Source organism: Rhinoraja longicauda, chromosome 7 (genome assembly GCF_053455715.1).
Source record: "Rhinoraja longicauda isolate Sanriku21f chromosome 7, sRhiLon1.1, whole genome shotgun sequence".
NCBI classification, from domain to species: domain Eukaryota; kingdom Metazoa; phylum Chordata; class Chondrichthyes; order Rajiformes; family Arhynchobatidae; genus Rhinoraja; species Rhinoraja longicauda.
The window spans coordinates 55,110,488-55,135,807 of NC_135959.1; the positions used below are offsets into that span (position 1 = coordinate 55,110,488).

Consider the following 25,320-nt stretch of genomic DNA (forward strand, 5'->3'; position numbering starts at 1 on the left):
ACTATTTTTCACAAGTTTTCAGTAAGGGACAAAGAATGCAAAGGAATTAATGATGAATTTGTTTAGTACATTGTCTCAACAATATTTAAGAGTACAGTGTGCAGTTTAGTGCATTCCATTATGGGAACGATAAAAAAAAAGCCATTGACAACATAAAAACACACATTGATCAGCTGAGAGGGAATAATGACCTTGGAACAAAGTAGAAAAAAACCCCTATAAAAATGATTCCGGGCTTATAAATCTTGGCTGATCCACTTGACCAAGAGTCAACCGGTAAAGGAAATTTCACCAAGCTGTCCGCATCTTAAAAGTACGTGTTACCACCTGAATTCATGCATTCTATGACCGCCTTATTTTGCAGGCAATACATTTCAGTAAAACTGTCCTCATTTAACCTTAAACCCACTGAAACATTTTTCACTGGCTACTGTTTATTCTCGAGCAATTTCCGGTAAGATGCAAATTATTGCAAGTTAGGATTACCTGTGAAGCTTCCAACGAGTCGCGCGGGGTGACTGAAACTCCCGCGTCCATACCGAGACAGCAGGCCTAGCTGGCCCGCCACAATACCGGGAACCCATGCGGAGTTGTCTGAGGCTCATCTCCTGCTTGGCCCCAAAGACCGGGAACCGGGGAGCAGGGTGGAGGGAGTTGGTGACGCTAACGGGATAAAGGGCCATTTTCAAGATGGCGGCAGATGGAAGAGAAGATTGGTGCTGCCAGTACAATGGGCCTTTAAGCCAAGATAAGGCTACACTCTTGAGAACTTTGTAACTTTGTGCGCACCAGAAACATGGCAAACCTTTGCGTACCGCCTCAGTAAACTCTACTACTACACTGCAATCATTGCACTTTTATACTTTCTCTAATTGTGCTTATCTATCATATGGTTTTGCAGGATTGTAAGTAAAACAAAGAATTTCACTGTACCTAGATACACAAGTATGTGATAATAAAGCATCATCATCATCATTGTCATCATCATCATTTAAGGGAATGACAGTTTAATAAGCTCAAAAAAGCTGAATGGCCTTTTTCAAGTTTTAAGTCCCAATGATTTAAAATCTAGATGCAATTTTCTGTCAACTTTTGGAAGCTTTGCTTGTTTTCTTATCGTGAATTGGCAAAGTCAAATTAAGTCTGCAGTCTCTTCATTCCGTCCATTATATTCCCCCTGGGGAAATTCTAGACTTGGAATCACTTGACATGTTCACATGCTACAGTTACAATTTCACAGTGAAGGGATGGTCAATTTTTATACTTCGTTCTGATTGATGTTTGGATGACTCAGCAGATTGCTTTGTTAGTTAATTGTTCAAGTTTCATTAAATTCTGATAGAATCTCATTTTGTGCCTTTCACAAAAGTCCAAACAGATGTCAAATTATTGATTATTGCTTTGCAAATTAAATTTGTGCAAATGAAAATTTGGCAAACACATTTTGCGATTTGCTTCGTTTAAAATAAAATCCATGCTTGCAGTTCAGAGGTAGTTTCATTATTTGACAACAACCTCCATTAAAATGGGATACTTAAGCAGTTTTATTCCTTGATGTAATCAATCCATAGAAAGTCAAAATAGAATTTTTACTGTCATAGATGCAAAATGTAATATGTAATAAGCTTGAGATTTGTGTTACTTCCTCCTGTTATAATCCATCATGTTCCTTGTAGCTCTGATTTCATCGACTTTGTTCAAGATAAATCTGCAGATGTGAAACTCCAGCATCCTGTCTGAGTCCAAACTATGTTCCTTACCCAATGTATGATCTGTTAGAAGTACCATATTCTTTCACTAGAATATGAGCCAGAAATAAGCCAGAAAGAATTTCAGTTGAACTGTCCTCGTATAACCTTAAACCCACTTAAATATTTTTCAATGGCCGCTGTTTATTCTTTAGCAATTCCCAGTAAGATGCAAAGTCTTGTAAGTTAGGGTTACCCATGAAGCTCCCAGCATCCGCATTGGGTGGCTGAAGCTCCCTGGCTCACCAGCTGCAGAACCGGGAACCCACCTGGAGTCATCCGAGGCTCGTCTCCTGCTTGACCCAGAAGACCAGGAACCAGAGAGGAAGGAGTCAGCAATGGTGGCGGACTCTGGGAAAAGGGCCATTTTCAAGGTGGCGGTGGATGGAGGAGAGGATCGGTGCCACCAGGATAACAGGCCTTTCAGGCCAAGATAAGATCGTATTCTTAAGAACTTTGAAACTTTGTGGTCACCAGAAACGTTCCAACTCTTTGTGTGTTGTCTCAGTGGTCTACTATTACACTACAATCATTGGACTTTTATATTTTATATGATCGTGCTTATCTATTGCATGATTTTACAGGATTATCCGTATGATCTGTTAGATGTACCATATAATTTCATTGGAAATCAGAGCCAGAATTAAACTGGTCATCTTCTCAAACCTGCCATTCCATAAGGTCATGGCTGGTCCACATCTTTACCTGTGTTGTCTCTCTGCCCCTTTACAGTCTTAGACATTAAAGAATTTTCTACTTCAATCTTAATGTCATTAATTGAGCTCACGTCCATTGCTTTCATTGGGACCATTTTCCACATTCCTCTCATTTTTGAGTGAAGAAGGTTTCTTTTCTCTGAACTCCCCCATTAATATAAATATTTCCTGTATTTCCTGCAACTTCCTGTCACAATTGTTAAATTCTCAGTTTAAGTTATGCTTCAACTTCCTATACACAGGGGGATGCAAGTGTAGTTTATTTTCCAGGAATTTGCATTGCATTTCTTTCCAAAGCAAATAAATATATCAAATAAGAATACCCGGCACTGTAAATGCTATTGCAAATGCAGTATAACCAGAGGTTTATCCAGGCCGGCACAGTGGGAGAGCTCCTGCCTTACAGCATTGGAGACACAGTGTATGTGTGAGCTTACGTCAGTTGGGGAGTGTCTGTAAATGGAGCCTTCACTTTGCTTGGAATTCCACCATTCACAGCTTTTCACCATGAAAAAAGTATTCTGATCTATACATTTTTTTCCAAAATGGACAATCTCATATTTACCTGTCTTGCAATCCATCTGCAACAGATTTTTCCATTCACTCAATCCATCAATGTCTCTCTGCAATTTTATGCTCCAATCTACACTGCTGACTATGCCACCAATCTTTGTGTTAAAAGCAAACTTGTATATATGATTCTTTATCACATGGCCTTTAATAAATATTTTCATTTGAAATATTGCCTGCATCTGTTTTCGAAAGGTCCCACATTACCTATGATCGGTGCTTTTTTAGTGGGCAAAAGGTGCTGGTTTGCAGAAAATAGTCTGTGCAATGCTTTTGGTTGCTGTACATCAATCTAACTTTTAGGTTTTTAGACGTGCTGTAACACAGTCGAAGTTTGTACTGTCACTAACAAAAACACTAGCTGTCACAGTACTTTTTCATATAACTTAATTGTAACAACCAGTATTAATTTTGATCTCTCTCTTTGATTTCCTGCTCTAATCGTTACCATTTAACAACCATACTTCTCGTACACAACTGCAAGACCCTTACTTCATTTGAGCCTGCATTAATTCAAGGATTATCTTTCCACGGTCATCTCACCAATCTACCTACGGTCCATGGTAGAATGGAGAGGAAGAGGATTTTTTTAGCCACAGGGTGGTGAATCTGTGGAATTCATTGCCACAGACGGAGGTGGAGGCCGTCATTAGGTATTGTTAAAGTGGAGAAGTAAGTTCTTGATTAGTAAGCGTGTCAAAAGTTAGAGAGAGAAAGCAGGTGAATGGCCTTGTGAGGGAAAAATAGATCAGCCACGATCGTATGGCGGAGTAGACACGATGGTCCGCATGGCCTCATTCTGCTCCTATGTCTGATGAACTTATGAACTCATTGTAACAAACCTTTATTATCTATCCTGTCCTGCACAGTATTCACTTCCATTTTTTACAAGTCCTATTGGCTCCTTGTAGGTATCGTTTCCAAAATCATTTTACTTAAGAGAGGGTGGCTGCTCTAACCTTGCTTTGCTCCTGTTTACATTCTCCTCTCTCCTCCATTAGTCTCTCCTTCATCACTGGATACTAATCCGGCACCAATATTTATTTGCTAGTAATCGACACAAAATGCTGAAGTAAATCAGTAGGTCAGACAGCATCCCTGAAGAACATGGTTAGGCAATGTTTCAGGTCGGAACCCTTCTTCAGACATAACATATGCTATCCATGTTGTTGATGTTGCCTGAACTGCTGAGTTACTCCAGCATTTTGTGTTTATCTTTGGTATCTGCAGTTCCTTGTTATTACATTCCTCTATGTGCTGGTATTCTTCTCAAATCACTTTTCTTCCCAGCCTTTAAAAACCTTCTTTAAATGGTTTATTCAGCATTTTTTTTTCTCCTTTCTCCTGAAGTTCTTCACCCTCCTCTGTAAATCAGTTAACTAGTTTATTTTATGTTTAGATGCTGTCAAAATGCAAGTTCCCATAATGGATATACGTTAACACACATGCAAGAGATTTCCGGATTGGGGTATATTTACCAAGCGATTTTCACCTGAAAAGCACGTTGAGTTGTGCATTGGAAAATCTCTTTCCTGTGCAAATTATGATATATATTTTTCAATATCTTGGTTCTTGCAATTTTATTGTTCCTCAGAACAGGTTGGTTTCACTCTTTATACTTGTACTTTGTACATAATCTATCGTAAACACAAATTGGAAAAAAAAAAGTACCTGGTCTGCAATATTCATCGGATTCCTGATGAACCAAGTCTTTGACACGGTTACTGTAGGCCAACCTTGGGTCCTGGTCATAGGCTTTGAGCGTTTCACTGGAGCTGTACGATTTGTGAGGCATTTTGATGTCTTCGCTTTCCACTGAAGAACTGGTGTACCGCCGTTCTTTCTCACGTCTGTTTTTAGTTAAAGACCGGTAGGGTTTACGTTCTTTTATATCCATGGTTTGCTCTTGTGGCTTCTCAACATCAATAATTAGCTGTGAGGGATATTCTGCAAGGAAGATAAAAAGCAAATATATAAGCTAAAGGGACAACGCTTAAGGCTTACATGACTATTAATTCAGGTTAATATGAAAGGAAATACTGTCAAGGTTAAGTCCTTTCCTCTTTATGAGTAGAGTTCAGTGTTTCACATACTATTATTCCGGATACATTTTTAGTTGGAAGGCTTTCCAGTGGAGCCCAGGAGACATATTTCATCAAACTGCAAAAGTGTCAAATGGGCGCACTTTTATGTTAGGTGTGAGGATTCACATGGTGCACACTGAAGCAGTTTATTGATTGTGTGCAGTGAGTTTTATCCTGTCCAACACAGAGCAAGCAGTTTTTATATTTATTTTCTGCTTTGCTGAGGACTACCTGACAGAGACAAACAAGATCACGATAAGTCTACATATAGTCCAATTGCATGAGAGTGATCACACGGGCTTTCCCAACGGTGTAGACACTGCTATGCTTCTTCATTTTGAGATGAACGAAATGATTTACTGGTGATCCTGGGACGGAACTCAGGGATATTATTGTTTTGATACCAGCCACCTGATTTATGTTGACACAAGCACATCTTAATGCCTGGCAGAAGCAAGTATGAATTCTCACAATATAAATTAACTTTACCCTTGTGTGCTGAACAGTAAACCTGTGGCAACGGAAGGCTAGCAGCGTTTTAAAGAGCGCCCACAAATACTTCAGTCTGAAGAAGGGTCTCGACCCGAAACGTCACCCATTCCTTCTCTCCTAAGATGCTGCCTGACCTGCTGAGTTACTCCGGCATTTTGTGAATAAATACCCACAAATACTTGTTCACTCAGAACTTCATTGAACAAGCAGACCAATAATGAGTTTGAGACCAACTCACTATATGTAAAAGAGAACACAGAACAAAGAATATAGAACAGAACAGCACAGGAACAGGTCCTTCAGCCCACAATGTCTGTGCCACACATGATGCCACAATAAACTAATCTCATCTGCTTGCACATGTTCCATTTCCCCCCATTCCCCAAATATATCCATATTCCTATCCAAAAGACTGTTAAATACCATTATCGAATCTGCTTCAACACCACCCCCGGCAGCACAATCCAGGCACCCAACACTATCTGTGTTAAAAGCTTTGCCCCTTTCACCTAAAAGCGGTGCCCTCTAATCTTTAACATTCCCATCCTGGGAAAAGGTTCTGACTGTCTACTCCATCCATGCCTTTCATGATTTTATATCCTTCTGTCTGGTTTCCCCCCAGCCTCTGGCATTCAGGAGCAGAAGAATTCAATGGAGGCAGAAATCTCTTCAATATTAATTCAACAATTGGGGCCAGAGGTGTGAATATTTCTTTCAACAATACTTCTTCCTTCCACCACTCCTATTATCAATACCAAGTCAAATGCTGGGATTAAGTCACAACAGGAACCCAGGCTTAAACATAACCCATCATTTTACTGCAAATTCCATTCGATTGATTTAGGGCTTCAATAAGTTTTAGTAATCATGGTTTGCACTTTACATGAAAATATAACAGCCAAAAAGCTGACAATTATATGACAATTTTATAACATCAGAAAGTTGCAGACAGAGGAACTTAAAAATGACAAGTAGCCAACCACAGTTAGAAATTTAAAATTAATTTTAAAGAATCAGTTTCAGGAGCTCAGCGGCGGTGTGTGGGCATGTTTTTTGACACTTTAATAGCAATGGCTTCAGTTTGAAGGAGCCTAAAACCAGGAGCAAAGCAGCAGCCTGACATTTTGGGTTGTGAATATGTCATCATTTGAACCTATAGCTTTTCTCACCCTCAAATGATATTAACTTAAATAGAAGAGAAATCGGAAAGACTAACTTGGGAGAAATGTGTGCAATGCTGATGGAGCCCAAGAGATCCTGAGGAGGTTTATGACAATGATCCTGAGGATGATTGGGTTAATGTATGAGGAGCGCTTGAAGGCTCTGGGCCTGTACTGCTGGAGTTTAGAAGGATGGGGGGGGGGGGGGGGGGGGGGAGGATTTCTAAAGTCTAAAATACACATAATGACTTAGACGAAGGGATTAAAAGTACCATTAGCAAATTTGCAGATGATACTAAGTTGGGGGGTAGTGTGAATTGTGAGGAAGATGCAATAAGGCTGCAGGGTGACCTGGACAGGTTGTGTGAGTGGGCGGATACATGGCAGATGCAGTTTAATGTAGATAAGTGTGAGGTTATTCACTTTGGAAGTAAGAATAGAAAGGCAGATTATTATCTGAATGGTGTCAAGTTAGGAGGAGGGGGAGTTCAACGAGATCTGGGTGTCCTAGTGCATCAGTCAATGAAAGGAAGCATGCAGGTTCAGCAGGCAGTGAAGAAAGCCAATGGAATGTTGGCCTTCGTAACAAGAGGAGTTGAGTATAGGAGCAAAGAGGTCCTTCTACAGTTGTACCGGGCCCTGGTGAGACCGCACCTGGAGTACTGTGTGCAGTTTTGGTCTCCAAATTTGAGGAAGGATATTCTTGCTATGGAGGGCGTGCAGCGTAGGTTCACTAGATTAATTCCCGGAATGGCGGGACTGTCGTATGTTGAAAGGCTGGAGCGATTGGGCTTGTATACACTGGAATTTAGAAGGATGAGGGGGGATCTTATTGAAACATATAAGATAATTAGGGGATTGGACACATTAGAGGCAGATAACATGTTCCCAATGTTGGGGGAGTCCAGAACAAGGGGCCACAGTTTGAGAATAAGGGGTAGGCCATTTAGAACGGAGATGAGGAAGAACTTTTTCAGTCAGAGGGTGGTGAAGGTGTGGAATTCTCTGCCTCAGAAGGCAGTGGAGGCCAGTTCGTTGGATGCTTTCAAGAGAGAGCTGGATAGAGCTCTTAAGGATAGCGGAGTGAGGGGGTATGGGGAGAAGGCAGGAACGGGGTACTGATTGATAGTGATCAGCCATGATCGCATTGAATGGCGGTGCTGGCTCGAAGGGCTGAATGGCCTACTCCTGCACCTATTGTCTATTGTCTATTGTCTATATCGTATAGATATTAAGTGTAAAGGAACTTGATACTTTACTCACATTTGAGAAGGAGCATATGGACCTTACATGGGGAGAAATGGCTGATATCAACCAATTTCCTCAATTGCTTTTCTGACCAAATCACAAAATCCGTCAGATTTTGCAATTTGCGGTAACAAAGAAAAACATGAAGTAAATGGCACTGAGCACAGAGGAAAAACATGGTGTGCTTGTCACTGGAGTTGCAAGTGATCTTACTAGGACTATAAACAATCCACTCAAGCGGTCTCTATTGGCATTTACAGATGGGGTGACTGCAAATAGGTCTGCTTGTTGAACCAACAGGAGGAAATACCCCTTCGTTATCACCTCTTCCATAGCCAACAATGGACCATTGTGGGCTCCACGTTTCCTTGATCGTCCTTGCTTGTTTTGATTTGTTCTTTTCATACCTTTTATATTTGTTGTCATTTGTACCTTCTCATACCCCCAGTTTCCCTCACAAGCACTGTGCTGGCAGTTTGGTATGGGTGGAGAGATCAGGAGGGAATGTGACAGATGGTGTCAACTTCTCTACATCGGCGAGACCAAGCACAGGCTCGATGATCGTTTCGCTGAACACCTCTGCTCAGTCCGTCTTAACCTACTTGATCTCCCGGTGGCTCAGCACTTCAACTCCCCCTCCCATTCCCAATCTGACCTTACTGTCCTGCGCCTCCTTCATTGTCAGAATGAGGCCCAGCGCAAATTGGACGAACAGCACTGCATGTTTCGCTTGGGTAGTTTACACCCCCGCGGTATGAACATTGACTTCACTAACTTCAGGTCGCCCTTGCATTCCCTCTCTATCCCGCTGAGTTACTCCAGCATTTTGTGAAACATATACATATACATGCACACACAAAAAAAAAAACAGTCCAGCTGGCATTTAACTGTACAGTGTGTCATGCAAGTCAAAGTCTGTTATTTCACACTGTCTTCGTGCTGTCACTACACACAATCATATTTACACTTGAATTATCATGACAGTCCAAAGAACAACGTTAGGGTGTCAAGGGCAGCCTGGGGTCAAGTTGACCTCACTATCTTTTACATTGAAATTGAAATGATGTGGCCATAACAAACTACTACCACTTAACTGTTAATGTCTCCAGTCGTGTGGCAGTGGTTCTTACAAAGTAATGCGTCAGCACATCAGTGATCGTCACGCAGTTATTTGGGATGATTTGGAATTGTGCCTGAGTGCCATGCAATCAGTGGTGGCTGTTAATAGCTGGTAGCGTGTAGAAACTATAAAATGTAGCTATAAATCTTTTTGCAGTGCCGATTGTCTGAGCACACAGTGAAGCATACGAATGCTTGTTTCAAGTCTTGACAGGTGTAGAGTTTGATGGTTAGGCCTCAATAAACCTTGATTTGCACTTCATATGTAAGCTCCGGTCTCCTTCATCAGCTTCATTAGGTGAGCCACATCATCCATGGGTACGATGCCACAGTCCCAAAACAAGCACTCAATTGCAAGCTCCACCATGGGAAGAGAATCCCAAGAGACAGAGGCGGCTGCTCTCAAAATGCATAGAACAGAATGTGTAGAAAGGATAGGCTGAAGAATTGTTCCGACCCAAAACGTCACCCATACTTTTTCTCCAGAGATGCAGCCTGCCTCGCTGAGTTACTCCAGCACTTTGAGTCTATCTTCAGATGCTCTAAAAGTCTGCTTGAGTAAAATGTAATCTTCTCAGTGACATATAAATTCCTGACCTAAGACTGCTCAAAATAGAAAAAAAAATGTATCCAGGTAAGCACTGAGATCCTCAAGTCTCAATGATGGAAACAAGTGAGATCCTCTCGCCAACAGTGCAAGGATTGCATAATGTCCTAAGCAGCTCTCTCACTTTCCCAGTCAAGCACCATAGGTCCCACCTATGGCAAAGTCACAGATCCCAGATCAAACTCTTCATCTACTGAAGAGCCCACATAACAGAAGAGGACGCCAGTCATCCTTGAACCCAATGGTCTGTCAAGGGGCAATAACTAAAGGAGAGTTTAGAGATACAGTGCGGAAACAGGCCCTTTGGTCCACCGAGTCCATGTCGACCAGTGATCCCCGCACACTAGCACTATCCTGCACACCAGGGACCATTTACAAACTTTACCGAAGCCAATTAACTCACAAACCTGTACATCTTTGGAGTGTGGGAGGAAACTGGAGCACCTGGAGAAAACCCACGTGGTCACAGGGAGCATGCACAAATTCTGTATAGACAGCACCCGTAATCAGGATCGAACCCACTGACATTCCTCATGAAATGCTAACATATTTTCATGGCTTGAAGTGCTGACTCTCATCTTAAAATGCTGACAGCTACTATGGATGTCTCTAAGGATTTCCGTCGAAACCAGACAAAACAGACAAGAGCTGCAAACTAAATTTGGCCTGTTTCTTCAAAGACATCCTCTATGACAGTTGGTTTGGCTCAGTTACAACAAAGAGAACAAGTCAGACCAGATTTAAATGATATTCAGTGAAGTGTACAAACCTACAAATCAAAAATAGTTCAAGTATCAATAGTTCAAATCTTACTAAGAATTCAACTGCATCATCACCGTAAGTACAAGTTTATTTTCAGCTTAAAATTACTCATTGGGAGAGTGGGGCATTAACACTAATATTGGAAATTAAAAGTTTCTATCTTTACCCTAATAACATAGGTGCTGCTGCTTTAAACAAATTGCTAAACTTTTTGACAGGTATTGTAATAAATGCATTCAACATCAAAACCTTGTGATAAAATGTACTTTCAAAATCTATACATCACATGTTTCAAGATGTATCAAAGATCTATTCAAGAGAGAGTTAGATTGAGCTCTCAAGGCTAACGGAATCAAGGGATACGGGGAGAAAGCAGAAATGGGGTATTGATTTTGGATGATCAGCCATTATCATATTGAATTGTCGATGCCAACTGTCGCTGGCTCGAAGGGTCGAATGGCCTACTCCTGCACCTATTTTCCATGTTTCTACGTTAATTCAAAGTATGTGCATGAATCCAATTGCCTTCACACCAAGCCTATAATTCTTTAAAGGTATGCAGGAATAAAGTAAATTTTCAGTTTTCTCCTCTCTGCTCCCTGCTAAAAACATTGATTTATTCCTGGAGTAGGGTTTAAGAAGCACCATTAACCCTCAGCTACCTAGTCCAATTGGTGATTATTCTCGAGCTTTTACGTTATGTGTCACCAATTATTTAACTGTAGAAGCATTACAGGCCAGGCAATCTCCGTCATCACCACACAACCAAACAAAGGAGTTAGCAATTTCTTCACACAGCTCAAAAGTTGCTCCGTGCCGAACAGAAAAGTCAACTCCTGACTTTTCAGCAGAACTTTTGTCTGTCTCCCTTTTGTTGATATAAAACTGTCTCTCCCCTACACGCACCCAGTAACATCGACATTGTGCAAAGTTCGAGTATGATTTCCAACCTCAATGTTTGATCCATGACAGTCCTAATTTACTCATAGCATAACCAGCTTCTACTCACCACGTTTTTCCTGACACTGTGTAATTTAAAGGGCCAAGTGTCATGCTCCAGTCTTTATTCTCACAGATCTTGAATCTACTGCAACATCCAATACACCCTCACCCGTGACTAGATCACTTTGCCCGTGGAGATCAGGTTCATGGTGAATCCCTTCTGCCTTTCTCAGGAATGGGTTATGGGTTGCTGCTGCTAATCCCAGCCACATCTCAGTTTACTGCTTATTGTTGCATTAGGAGGGTCAGGAAGAATGGTGATTGTCTTGTGGTAGGCCCCTTTAAGAGTTGCTGCACAGATTGGACAAACTGGGCTAAATGCTGAAAGTTGTGAGAAACTTCAAGAGATCTGCAAGGTACACCTCGATGAGATTGCCATAGCATTGTGTTATATAGGGATGTCTGAGAACACTTTTCTTCATACCCCACAAGGGAAGCTCTCAATCTTCAGAAGCATCAGAGTAATGTACAACACAATATTTTAGCCATCAAAATGTAATACAGCAGTTTCTCTCTCTCAGTGCATTTGAAAGAGTATCACCAATGGCCTGTGAGCTGGGGTCAGCTAACCGATTTTGATTAAACATGGGAATATTTGGTTCAGCTGCTCACTGAACATATGTATAGGCATATATTTAAAAAAAGGCATAATATGCTGGAGTAACTCAGTGGGGCAGACAGCATCTTTGGAGAACATAGACATGTTGAAAAGCTGTTTGAGCCATCGGGGTGAATGGGTAATCTTCACCAACATCACTTCCAACACTTTGTTCTTAATTGTCAGCATTTAAATGGATGACTTTCTCCCAGTTTTCTTTCGCTTTTCACCATCAATCAGTCTCCTCCTTTCTACTTTGAGCCTGCTAAACTGTGATGGCCTATGGTTTACGAGGTCAAAGAGGCATTCAAACCCTAGATGAAGAGTGTGCCAGGGTGGCAGTGATTTGATACTCCAGCATGCACTCAAATTTTGTTTTCATCCATACCTTTATTGCAAAAAATATATACACTATTTTAACATTTGTAGATGTTTCAGAGACAAGGGACAACGACTCTGATTGCCACACCACCCTGGCCACAGACTCATTTCACCCCTGCCATCAGGAAGAAGGTACAGGAGCTTGAAAACTGTAACGTCCGGGTTCATGAACAGCTTCTTCCCAACAGCCATGAGGCTATTAAACACGGCAAAGTGGCACAGCAGTAGAGTTGCTGCCTTATAGTGCTTGCAGTGCCGTAGACTGGGTTCGATCCCGACTGCTGTCTGTACGGAGTTTGTACATTCTCCCCGTGACCTGCGTGGGTTTTCGCCGAGATCATCGATTTCCTCCCACACTCCAAAGACATACAGGCGTGTGGGTAAATTGGCTTGGTAAATGTAAAAATTGGCCCTAGCGTGTAGGATCATGTTAATATGTGGGCAGTGCTGGTAGGCGCGGACCCGGTGGGCCGAAGGGCTTGTTTCTGCGCTGTATCTCTAAAACTACAACCTCAAATAAGCTACATAGACTTTTATTGTTCTTATTGCATTATTATTGTTTGTTTGTTTGTGTGTGTGTGGAGATATGTATATGTGGGAGTATATGTATATATGCGAGTATGTATATGTATATTTTCACACACTGAACTGTTTTTTTCTCATTTATTATATTGTACTATGACTTCATAATCTGTTGTGCTGCTGCAAGTAAAAATTTCATTGTTCCATCTGGGACATTTGACAATAAAACACTTGACAGCCAAACAGTACCTTCAATCAGATATTCATGGGTGACTCAGCAATGAAGGCTTTCATCTTTGGCACCTTCCTCAAAAAATTGCTGTGCAATTCAAGGCACAAGTAAAAGAATACTTGACACAAAAATGTTTTGGATTGGGTGAAACAAGCAATCCCTTGTGGGGAAAAAAGGTCTCTTTGTTTACCTAAATTGCCTTCTGCTAACATTGACTGCCATGAAGCTTTTATTGATTAATGGGTATAACCCTGTAAACAAGACCCTCTATTTGAAAGCCTCGAAATATTTTTATTTTTCAGTCAAATTAAATTCCTTCATGAAAGCAATCAGAAGTTCATTACCATGACCATTTCATGGCTGCATAAGCCACATCCAATGCAGATTTTCAACAAATAAATTTTGCTCACAGTAATCTGCAGCAACAAACCAAGACTGTTGCCTTCAGAGCAAAAAACAAAACATGATAAAATGGTACTCACTATATGTTAACTCATCTTCACTTCAAACTGAAATTTCTAATCAGTCTTTGCGCATTACAGCTCCTAATCTTAAAAGGCTGAAATTATCAGAAATATTTTAAAACCAGAATTAATTCCTTTTGGTTTTGCTGGACATCTTATTGCAATCTTTTATGTCCATCACTTTTGCTTACCCTTCCCCAACTAGGTTATTAAACGGAGCAAAAATAAACAGTGCATTTTTTTCCCCATGGGGGTTTGCTTCGTTTAAGTTTCGATTGAATTTCAATGTCATTGATGCTGAGATTCTTTCCTTTGGATTGAGTGAATCCTCATGAACCACCATTATCATTGTGAGATACAAAATTAGTCATTCATTATGTTAACTGATTGGGTGGAACAGTGAATTTACCACTTTTCCAGCAACACCAACCAGATATGTGTAGGAAGGAACTGCAGATGTTGGTTTAAACCGAAGAAAAACACAAAAAAGCTGGAGTAACTCGGCGGGTCCGACAGCATCTACGGAGAAAAGGAATAGGTGTCGTTTTGGGTCGAGACCCTTCTTCAACCAGATATGTCTTCATTTCTGTCCTTCTGGATTAATGGACAACTTTCTAACCTATAAAAAACAATGCTACTGAAAAGTTGTTTGTAACATTCCAGCAATGCAGCAACCAGAGAGTACCATTTATTTATATACGAAATATCTATTTTTATAGGCTGAGTTATTCCTTATAACAAATATTTATGTATTGCCTGGAGGATGCTATTAACTTTACGGACCCTAAATTTAATTATGATGTTTCTTCTGTCATTTGATGGTCATATTCTTCTCGTCCTTACCTTCCCAGTGGCCAAAAATTTAGTGTTTAAAAAATGTTTTCTCGTTGCTTGTATCTTTTTTTGTCTTCAGACCACATTTGTTAAATTGATATTGAGCGCTTCTATCGTAGCAAATATTTTTATGTTAATTTTTCTCCAGTCAGCCACTAGACTGACTATGTTTAAGCATGCAACAAATTGCTACAAGAGTAAAATGTCTTAAAATTGTATTCCTCTTTTGGGAATCCCTTGTGTTCACAGATTCAGAATCATGCAGCATGGAAACAAGCCCTTTTGCCCAACTCGTCCATGCCCATCAAGATGCCCCATCTAAGCAAGTCCCATTTGTCTGTGTTTGTCCCGTATATTCCTCTGAACCTATCCTATCCATGTCCAAATGTCTTTTAAATGTTGTTGCTGTACCTTCGTCAGGCAGCTCCATTCCATATATCCACCACTCTCGGTGTGAAAAGGTTGCCCCTCTCAACTGAAACCTATGTCCTCTGGTTCTTGATTCCCCTACCCTGGGAAAAAGACTGCATTTTCCCTATCTATTCCCCTGATGATTAAAAAACATCTATAAAATCACCCCTAGCCTTTTGCACATCAATAAGCACGAGGCTAGGTCTACACAACCTCTCTCTCTCAAACCCTTGCAACACCTTCCCAAATCTTCTTTGCACCAATTCCAGGTTAATGACATATTTCCTGTAGTAGGGTGGGGTGAACAAAGCCGAACGCAATACTCCAAGGGCGGCTTCACCACAGTCTTGTACAATTGTAACATAATGTTCCAAACTCTATACTTAATCCCCTGATGAAGGACAGCATGACAAAAGCCTCCTTCATCAACTTTCTATTTGCAATGCCACATTCAAGGAACTATGTACTTGTACTCTGAGACCCCTCTGTCCCACAATGTTCCACAGAACCCTACTGATCAGTGTGAAGTTCTTGCACTGATTTGACTTCCCAAAATACAAAACCTCACACTTATCTGAATTAAATTCCATTTGCCATCCTCAGCCCGCTTGCCCAGCTGATCAAGATCCTGCTGGAATTCTTGATTAACATCTTCACTGTCTACAACACCACCTATTTTGATGTAATCTGCAAACTTACTGACACGGTAGAACTTAATTTATCCCAGGAGGGAAATTGATCACTTTGATCAATTGATGCCTTGTGCATTCTCATCCAAATCGTAGATATCGATGACAAACAGTATCAAACCCTTGGGCACACCGCTAGTGACAGGCCTCCAGTCCGTAAAACAACCTTCCACCATCACCCTCAGACTCACCATCTGTATCCAGTAAGCGAGCTTTCACTGGATCCCATAAAATCTAACTTTGCGGCACAGCCTACCATGCAGGAATATCAAACGTTTGCGGAAGTCCATGTAGACTACGACCAGTAGACATGATCAGCCACGGACAAAACCATGTTGACTATCCCTGCTTTCTTTTCAAATACATGTATACATTACCCCTCATAATCCTCTCCGGTAACTTTGCAACCACAGATGTTCGGCATATTGCTGTATAGTTCCCAGGTTTCTCTTTGCAGTCCATTTTAAATAGAGGCGCAAATTTAGCTATTGTCCTAATGTTCCGGTACCTCACCTGCGTCCAATGATTCATATATCTCAGTCATAGTCATACATATCTTCATTCATCCTGCAATTTTTTTAGCTTCCCATAGTCTCCTTGAATATACCTGATCAGGCTGGGCGATTTATCTGCCTCATATATTTTACAATATGCAGCACCTTTAGACTTTAGAGATAACAGATCCTTTGGCCCACGGAGACTGCACCGACCAGCGATACCGTAGGTACACTAGCAATATTCTACATACTAAGAACAATTTACAATTTTTATTGAAGCCAATTAACCTGCAAACCTGTGCGCCATTGGGAAGAAAGCGGGCACGGGGAGAAAACCCACGCGGTCACAGGGAGAACGTATAAATTCCGTACAGACAGCATCCATAGTCAGAATCGAACGCGGGTCTCTGGTGCTGCGAGGCAGCAACTCTGTCGCTGCGCAACCGTGCCACCTTGACTGTAGTATGGGCTGCCTCAAGACATTGCCATTAACCTAATTTTTAAAGTTACCTAATTTGTATGTCTTTCCTTGAGGTGGAGGATGATTTACTTCCATTCTTGTTTGGCTGAGTGGAATATGTCTGGCCATGAATTATTTTAATGTGGGAATATAACCTAAATTGTGAAGTAAAAATACCATGGAGTACAAATATTTTGAGTACCATGCATAAATGCAAGCCTCCAGCAAGAACTTTCTTGAACATCGTCATACTTAGTTCAGAGATATCAAATGAATCCTTAATATAATTTTAAAAGCTGCTTTTACACAATTTTTATTAAAGAGCTGTTGTCAGGTCAAGTTCTTGTATTACAATTGTACGCCTAATAACATTTACCCACGTGATGTCCGCCGTGGATGCTACAATTCAATCAAAATGCTTTTCATCACAGAGCTGGAGGCCGTGATAGAAATCATCCATTTCGTTACTGTTTCAGTTTGTGCCTGCTGAAATTGTTGCTGTTGCCAAACTTGCAATGATTGGCAGGCAAATGTTTGCCAAGACATATTTGAAATGCTCCCTGCAAACCTGTTCCTCATGAAGCTCAGGAAAACAATTCCATATTGATTTTGAAATCCAACACTGGAACAGCTAATGCAACGCTGCACGGTACAACTGTAACGACGCCAAGTAATGCTATCCTGGAACCAAATCACAGGGATATTTATGTGAAACACAGCCCCAGTGATAGTTAAATACCTTCTTGTAATGATCTCTCTTCTGGGCCAAAGATGTTATTGTTGGAACAGAGAATACAGGAGTTCACTTTGTGCATTCATGTGGGGTGAAGTCTGCGAATATGCATTGGTCCTGACTGTTTCCACACAAATTAGAAATACCAGTATGTTACAGGGGAACATATTAACATTGGTGTTAAAAGGATACTCCTGTTAACATTTTCTGCATATGTCATCTGAATACTGTATTAACAACATAAACTAGGCTAATGGGCCCCTTGGCTCCTTCAACAGATAAATAATGTCCACAACCCAACAGAGGTCACCACATCTTGCTATACCTATACACAAGATAAAGAAAAAGATGAGTAAATTAGGATCTGCTGAACTGACTCTCGAATTTCTAATGATAATAATTGAAAGTTGCAACCTTAATATCAGACTATTATCTGATGACACATAAGGATTACTGCGAGTAAATTAACCGCGAACCTCTATTCATGGAACTTAGCATGACTGATGCAAACATCATCCCAAAGATGTGAGTTTGTAGGTTAATTGGCCTCTCTAAATTGGCCCTAATGTGTAGGGAGAAGATGCGAATGTGCAATAATATAGAGCTAGTGTGAAGGGAGATTGAGGGATAGTGTGGACTGGTGGGCTAAACGGCCTGTTTCCATGCTGTATCTTTCAATTAATCAATCCCCACAACTGTGTTTGAATAGAATAAAATATTAAAACATTAGATCAAAAGTTAATTCTTCAGCTCAACATGAATGCCAAACGAAAAAGGTCAAACGTAATCATCTGCCGATAATGTCCAAGAGTTGGCTATCTATATCAGTGAGAGTGGTTTTGCTCAACCAGACATCTTAAAATCAGCAAAGGTGTCTTCAATAAAATGAAACACATTAGTATGCCTCCTCCACACATTGCAGAGCAGAGTCTATAAAGGGTGCCGCAGATGGAAACAGCAATGGTGTCTGGCATCTCGGGCACAGGAAACTGAGGGGAGCATTTGGAGAGAGTCAGGGATAGAGCGAGCTGATGCAACCCAAATTCAGTCAGACGAGGCTATTTCAAGAGAGAAATCCAACGCCTCTGGGCGGCACGGTAGCGCAGTGGTAGAGTTGCTGCCTTACAGCACCAGAGACTCGAGTTCGATTCTGACTTCGGGTGCTGTCTGTACGGAGTTTGTACGCTCTCCCTGTGACCATGTGGGTGTTCCCCGGATGCTCCAGTTTCCTCCCATGCTCCAAAGGCGCACAGGTTTGTAAGTTAATTTGCTTTGGTAAAAAGATTGTAAATTGTCCCTCGGGTGTAGGATAGTGCTAGTGCATGGGGATCGCTGGTCGGCGCGACTCGGGTGTGCCGAGGGGCCTGTTTCCATGCTGTACCTCCAAACTAAACTAAACCACAGCCTAGAAATTGGAACACACAGTACCTGTGCTTTAATACATAAATCACACGGATAAAAGATTTTACACATATGTTGAGTCCATGTGCAGTGAAGTCCTGCCCAAAGAGAGAATGGATTGGGAATTGGACTGAATTCACCTTAGCATAATAAGTGTAGATGATAATGGCATCAACATATGTAAAACTCATCTCTGACTTACGAATAGCTCTAATGTGCAACCTAAGACCTTTATCTAAGACCATTAATCAGCCATGATCGCATTGAATGGCGGTGCTGGCTCGAAGGGCTGAATGGCCTACTCCTGCACCTATTGTCTATTGTCTATCTTTAACTCCCATGAAAACAAGTAGCAGACACAACAGCTATTCACTGCAGAGCCGTATGTCAGAGGATCCTGACTGAAATACTTGTGTTGCTAGATGCGTTTGCCTGCCCGAATCTCCACTGTTCCACTTGATTGAAACATCATTGCTGGGTCTCCCGGTGTCTGTTCCACACAACAGAGAGGCTGCAATGCCTGGGTGAACAGTGACCCCACTGCCTTGCAGAGGCATGGGGCCACCTACTGCGCAGGTCCGTCTGGAGGATGATGGAAGGATACAGGAGATAGGGCAGCCCACACATACTAAAGCCCCTCCTCTCATTGTCAGCCTTCAGAAGCTCCCCCTGCCATGGGAAAAGCTTCTTTGTGGCTCACAAATGCTTCCCAGGAATTGTGAGGACCATCTTTTAATACGACCAACATGGTACAAAGCTCACACACCATTTAAAAGAAAAATGCACTTTCAAATATTGTGATTTCTAAAGGGTCCTCTTATTGGGCAATGGAATTAAAAGCAACACCCATTCAGCACAACAAATAAGGGTGAAATCCAAATTTCTAGGATTAAGAGTTGAAGGAATTGTGCAGGTAATTGAGATTCTGTATTTCAATTAACAGAAATACAACTTGCCAAATGTATTAGCATGGTATTTAATTCTATGCCTTCAAGCATGATGCAAGACTTATGCACAACAATATGACAGAAAGCTCACATGCTAGTTAGGTACTGCATAGGCAGAGGCACTTGCTTAGGTACTGCACAGCAACATGAAGGAAAGTGCACTTGCTACTTAGCTCAGAAATGGATGATTATTAAAAATTGCTACAAAATGGTCTGCATCTTTCTGAAAGAAAATCAAACCACAGCATCACAAAACTGATCTGATAAACAGCAGAGAAACAAAAATAACACTCAAACCATCTTTTAGTAATTTAAAGATACAGCACTGAAACAGGCCCTACGGCTCACCGAGTCCACGCCGACCATCGATCACCCATTCACATGAGTTCTGCCACTTTCCTATGCATCGGGGGCAATTTACAGAGGCCAATTCAGCTACGAACCTGCATGTCTTGAATGTGGAAGGAGACTGGAGGAAACCTATGCGGTCACTGGGAGAACATGAAAACTCCACATAGACAGCACCCAAGGTCAGGATCGAAGCCGGGTCTCTGGCGTTGTCAGGTAGCAGTTCTACCAGCTGCACCACAGTCACCTTGAAACTTGTACTTCTGTCTAAATTTTAAGTGCAAGAGATCTACAATGGGATTGGCAAACATTCATTTGGGTTGTTAGAGGCGCACAGTGGCACAGAGGTAGAGTTGCTGCCTTACAGTGCCACAGACCCAGGTTCAATCCTGACTATGGGTGCTGTCTGTATGGAGTTTGTGCATTTTCCCTGTGAATGCTGTGGGTTTCCCCCAGGTGCTCCGATTTCTTCCCACACTCCAGAGACGTACAGGTTTGTAGGTTAATTTGGCTTCGGTAAAGATTGTAAATTATCCCTATCGTGCATTTGTACAGGAATCACTGGTCGCAACAGACTCAATGGGCCAAAGGGCCTGTTTCCATGCTGTATCTCTAAACTAATCACATTCATCGTTAAAGGTTTAAAAGTGAGAAGGCTGCAGAATTCAAATCTCAAATTAACGATGGAAACAGAAGCCATAACAACTCAGATTAAACTGAGTGGGTTGAAGAGGTGGGAAGGAAACAGGAAGCAATAAAGCACTTGATATTATTTTCTGGTGTAGAGAATAAAAAATACTGAATATGCATCAATAATCTAATGAAATATAATTGTGCTGCATGAACCAAAACTCAAAAATAATACTGACATTAGTTAACTTAAACTAATCAATGGTCTATTTAACACAAAGCATAGTGGACGAGATCTTTCTTTGGTAAAACAACAGCAAGGCATTTGCTCCTCTTTGTGGGAAATGAGTCAAGCAACTTCATGAACAGATAATGTCAACACTCAAAAGATGCGATGCAATTGTGATTGTTCATCCATTAACTTCATACAACTTATTAGCCTAGCTTTTTTGTTGCATTTTGCATTAATTATCCTTTAAACTTCTTGCAAAACATTGTCATTACAAACTCAAGTAACCTTTCCCACTGCAATGACTCATGAATGCCACCAATGCCTCGGACACAGGAATTAATTTTGTTGCAAGTCTGGAAAGGCCATTCCTTCAGATCTTTAATTTAAAAAACTGTCAAATCTGTAACATTGGCTTTTTGCTCCCAACATTCCTTGTTCCCCAACATTCCAGTCTGAAGAAGGGTCCAGACCCAAAATGTCGCCTATCTATAATCTCCTGAGATGCTGCCTGACCCACTGAGCAACTCCAGCACTCTGTCTCTTCTTTTGTAAACTCACATCCGCAGGTCCTTATTTCTCCTTTATATTTCAACCACCATCTTCTTAATTGTTCTTTCCTGTTTTTTCTATACCTGATTTGACTGAAATTGCCTCCTTTCATCCCTGCTCTTTTGCTGTTTGTTTTCCATTCATGAACCTTATCAGTTAAGGAAATACTCTATTGCTGTCTCTATTCCTTCAGCAATACTGCAGGGAATGGTTTTGAGCTGGATTGTGCAGAGATAAGTCTCGCAAATTTCAGGCATAGTTGGATTGCCTATTGTAGCAGGATCTGATTCATTACCTGCTGTGATTTTATCACGTGAATTGGAATAGAAGTTGGATAATCACCCCTCTCATGCCTGCTTCTCCACTCGACAAAATCCTCAACACCACTTTCCCACTGTCTCCTGAAGTCCACTTCATTCCCACTTTAATCCTTGTCTCAAAAATATTTCAAGAAGCCGTGCCTCCACAGCTCCTGTAGTAGGGGATTCCAAAGATTTATGAACTCACAAGACAAGAAAAATATTTCAAGAAGCCGTTCCTCCATAGCTCTCAGCAGTAGGGAATTCCAAAGAATCATCAACTACCCATGAACCCATTTATTCTGAAACTATGCCCATAGTTCTAGATAGTTCTCGTTCTAGGGCGACACGGTGGCGCAACGCTAGAGTTGCTGCTTTACAGCGAATGCAGCGCCGGAGACTTAGGTTCGATCCTGACTACGGGTGCTGTACTGTAAGGAGTTTGTACGTTCTCCCCGTGACCTGCGTGGGTTTTCTCCGAGATCTTCGGTTTCCTCCCACACTCCAAAGACGTACAGGTATGTAGGTTAATTGACTGGGTAAAATGTAAAAATTGTCCCTAGTGTGTGTAGGATAGTGTTAATGTGCGGGGATCGCTGGGCGGCGCGGACTTGGTGGGCCGAAAAGGCCTGTTTCCGCGCTGTATCTGAAATATGAAAATAAATAAAATACCCCACTAGGGTAAATGTCCTCTCACGCCCACCCATTTAATACCCCTCAGCATGTTTGAATAATATCAACTTTCATTCTTTTACACTTCAGAATAGGCCCTATCTCATCAACCTCCTTTCATACATCAACCCATTTATCCCACAAATCAAACAGTCTTCTTTGCACTGGCTCAAATGCAAGCAATGCAAGTATATATGAACAGCAAATCAATTGTGTGACTCCCACTGCAGTCTCTCCAGCACCCAATAAAATTGCCACAAAACTTCTCTACTTGTTTGCAATAAAGATCAGCCCTACTAATTAATTGTTGCACCTATATGTTGACTTATTTTACATACTATGATCCCCCCAGATCTCTCGTACCACAATATTTTGTTGTCTCACACCACTTAGATGTTTTTTTCATTCTTCCATCCAAAGTGAATAATCTTATATTTTTCCACATTAAACTCCACGCCGACTGCTTGCTTACTCACCTAACCTATCAATATCTCTTCATAAATTATCTGCTTTCTCTTAATAACTTGCGACACCACCTTTCTTTGTATCATCAGTAAATTTAGCTACGCTTGATCTCTTCATCCAAGTTATTAATATAGATTATAAATGGTTGAGATTCCATCATTGATCCCAATGGCGTCGACTATCATTCAAACATTGATCCATTTATTCCAGTTCCCTGTTTTCTCTTGGTTAGCCATCACCCTATCAATACCAATGTATCACCCAAAATCTGTGCCTTTATCATGATTAGTAATCTTTTATGCAGCATCTAAATAAATGTATTTGCAAAGTTATATACATTCTACCTGCAGGCTCTGTTATCCTTTTCCCTCTTTTTGTTAATCCTCAAACAACTAGCAAATTTGTCAAATGTGTTTTTTCATTCAGAAAGCCATGTTGACTTTGCTTGATTATTTTATGATTTTATAAATGCCTTGCTGATACCTCCTCAATCAAGAATTCCAAAATTTTGCCAGTGACATATTTTCACGACCTGGCCTTTAGCTTCCTGCGTTCTGTTTCCCTCTTCTTAAAGCATTTGTGGTTTTCCAATTTTCTCAGACCTCCATAGCCCGGAAAATTCTGGTAGATTACAACCATCATGTCCACTGTCTCTTTCGCCACTTTTTTAAAGATGTTGTGAAGCAGAGAACTTGTCAGCCTTCTCCTTTTTTCTTTTATCTCGGTTTTTTTCTTTTTGGTTTAGTTTAGTTCAGAGATACAGCACAGAAACAGGCCCTTTGGCCCTATGAGTCTGTGCCGATCAGCAATCCGCGTACACACTAGGACAATTTACACACTATCCAACACATTAGGGACAATTTACAATCTTTACCGAAGCCAATTAACCTAGAAACCTGCACGTCTTTGGAGTGTGGGAGGAAACCGGATCACCTGGAGAAAACCCATGCTGTCACTGGGAGAACGTACAAACTTTGTACAGACAGCACCTGCAGTCAGGATCAAACACAGGTCTCTGACACTGTAAGGCAGCAGCTCTACCACTGCGCCACCATGATGCCCAGTTTTAGATTGTTTTAGGTTCCTCTCTTCCTAAAGTCCCTCGTTGACCCTGGTTAATATTGGGACGTTTTAAGTCTTCTTTCATGAACATCATTCCGAAATAGTTATTTAGAATCTCTATAATTTAAAAATGTGGACTATTAACAAATCCTGCAGTTAATGACAACCTACAGTAGCTGAATACCTGCACTAATATCCAAGTTATGTTTTATGAATACGTTGATCAGTTCAAATGAATGTGCTTGAAGCCATCATGGATATAGAGACCAACAGTGGTGACATTTATAAGAAGGAAATTAGCAAATGGTGCTCCCGTTGTGCTTTAGTTATATGTTAATCGACCTGTGGGATAACTATCAAATTACTCTTCTGAGACTAGCAGCTTTGCTATCCCATAAATCTTGCATGTACATGACAGAAATCCAATCTAAACTGTATATACATGGGGGGGGAAAGGACAAAGACTGATTATATTACCCATGACATATTCAAATCTAGTAGCTGTTGTTCTAAATGGACAGGATGTGCTTGGCCAATTAGACTCATTATGTTACAAAATTAAATATGGAAGATCAAAATTAAACAATGCTTTGTTTGAGAAATCAGAATTGAGATAAACCCTATAACCCACAGTGCCCACAGCACTAAAGCCAAACAAAATACAATGATTTATTCAGAAACAGATTAAATTAGAATCATCCAAAACAACATTCATAGTAAATATACAGTCTGTCACTTTACATATAAAATGAGCATGTCCATCTGGTAGCTAAAGACTGCAACAACAAAAATCACAATTCATAAACAACCAGCATGTAGCAAACATGAAGAAGGGTCTCGGCCCAAAACGTCACCCATTCCTTCTCCCCAGAGATGCTGCCTGTCCTGTTGAGTTACTCCAGCATTTTGAGTCTATCTTGTAATAAACTTAAAAAACCATTGTCCCTTGGGTTTTTCACTTCATGGGCCAAACCAAAACTCCGTCAATTGCATGATAGAACATTTGTACAAACACTGCACAGATTTTTTTCTTTATTTGTCTTGGAGACAAAGGGTGGTGGGTGTATGCACCAAGCTCACAAAGGAGGTAGTTGAGACAGGGACTATCCCAACATTTCAGAAACCGTTAGACAGGTACATGGATAGGACAAGTTTGGAGAGATATGGACCAAATGCTGGCAGGTGGGACTAGTATAGCTGGGACATGTTGGCCTGTGTGGGCAAGTTGGGCCGAAGGGCCTGTTTCCACACTGTAGGACTCTATGACTATGGCAATGTGGGGTGTCGTAAATGAATGTTGATACTTCCACACTGAATCTGATAAATGACAGGTGGCATTCGGATACACAATGCAATGCATACAATCTAAAAGCAACACAGCAAGAT

At 41.1% G+C, this 25,320-nt stretch overlaps 1 protein-coding gene across 17 annotated transcripts in view; it reads right to left on the bottom strand.

Moving 5' to 3' along the window:
* Positions 1-25,320, bottom strand: part of tenm4 (teneurin transmembrane protein 4) — a 1,451,267-nt gene that overhangs the window by 332,585 nt on the left and 1,093,362 nt on the right. For all 17 annotated transcript variants that reach the window (XM_078402642.1, XM_078402641.1, XM_078402643.1 and 14 more), the window contains one exon: positions 4,706-4,981. In XM_078402642.1, coding sequence (XP_078258768.1) covers positions 4,706-4,931 — 226 coding nt within the window. In that variant the 5' untranslated portion in view covers positions 4,932-4,981. The remainder of the gene's footprint in view (positions 1-4,705; positions 4,982-25,320) is intronic.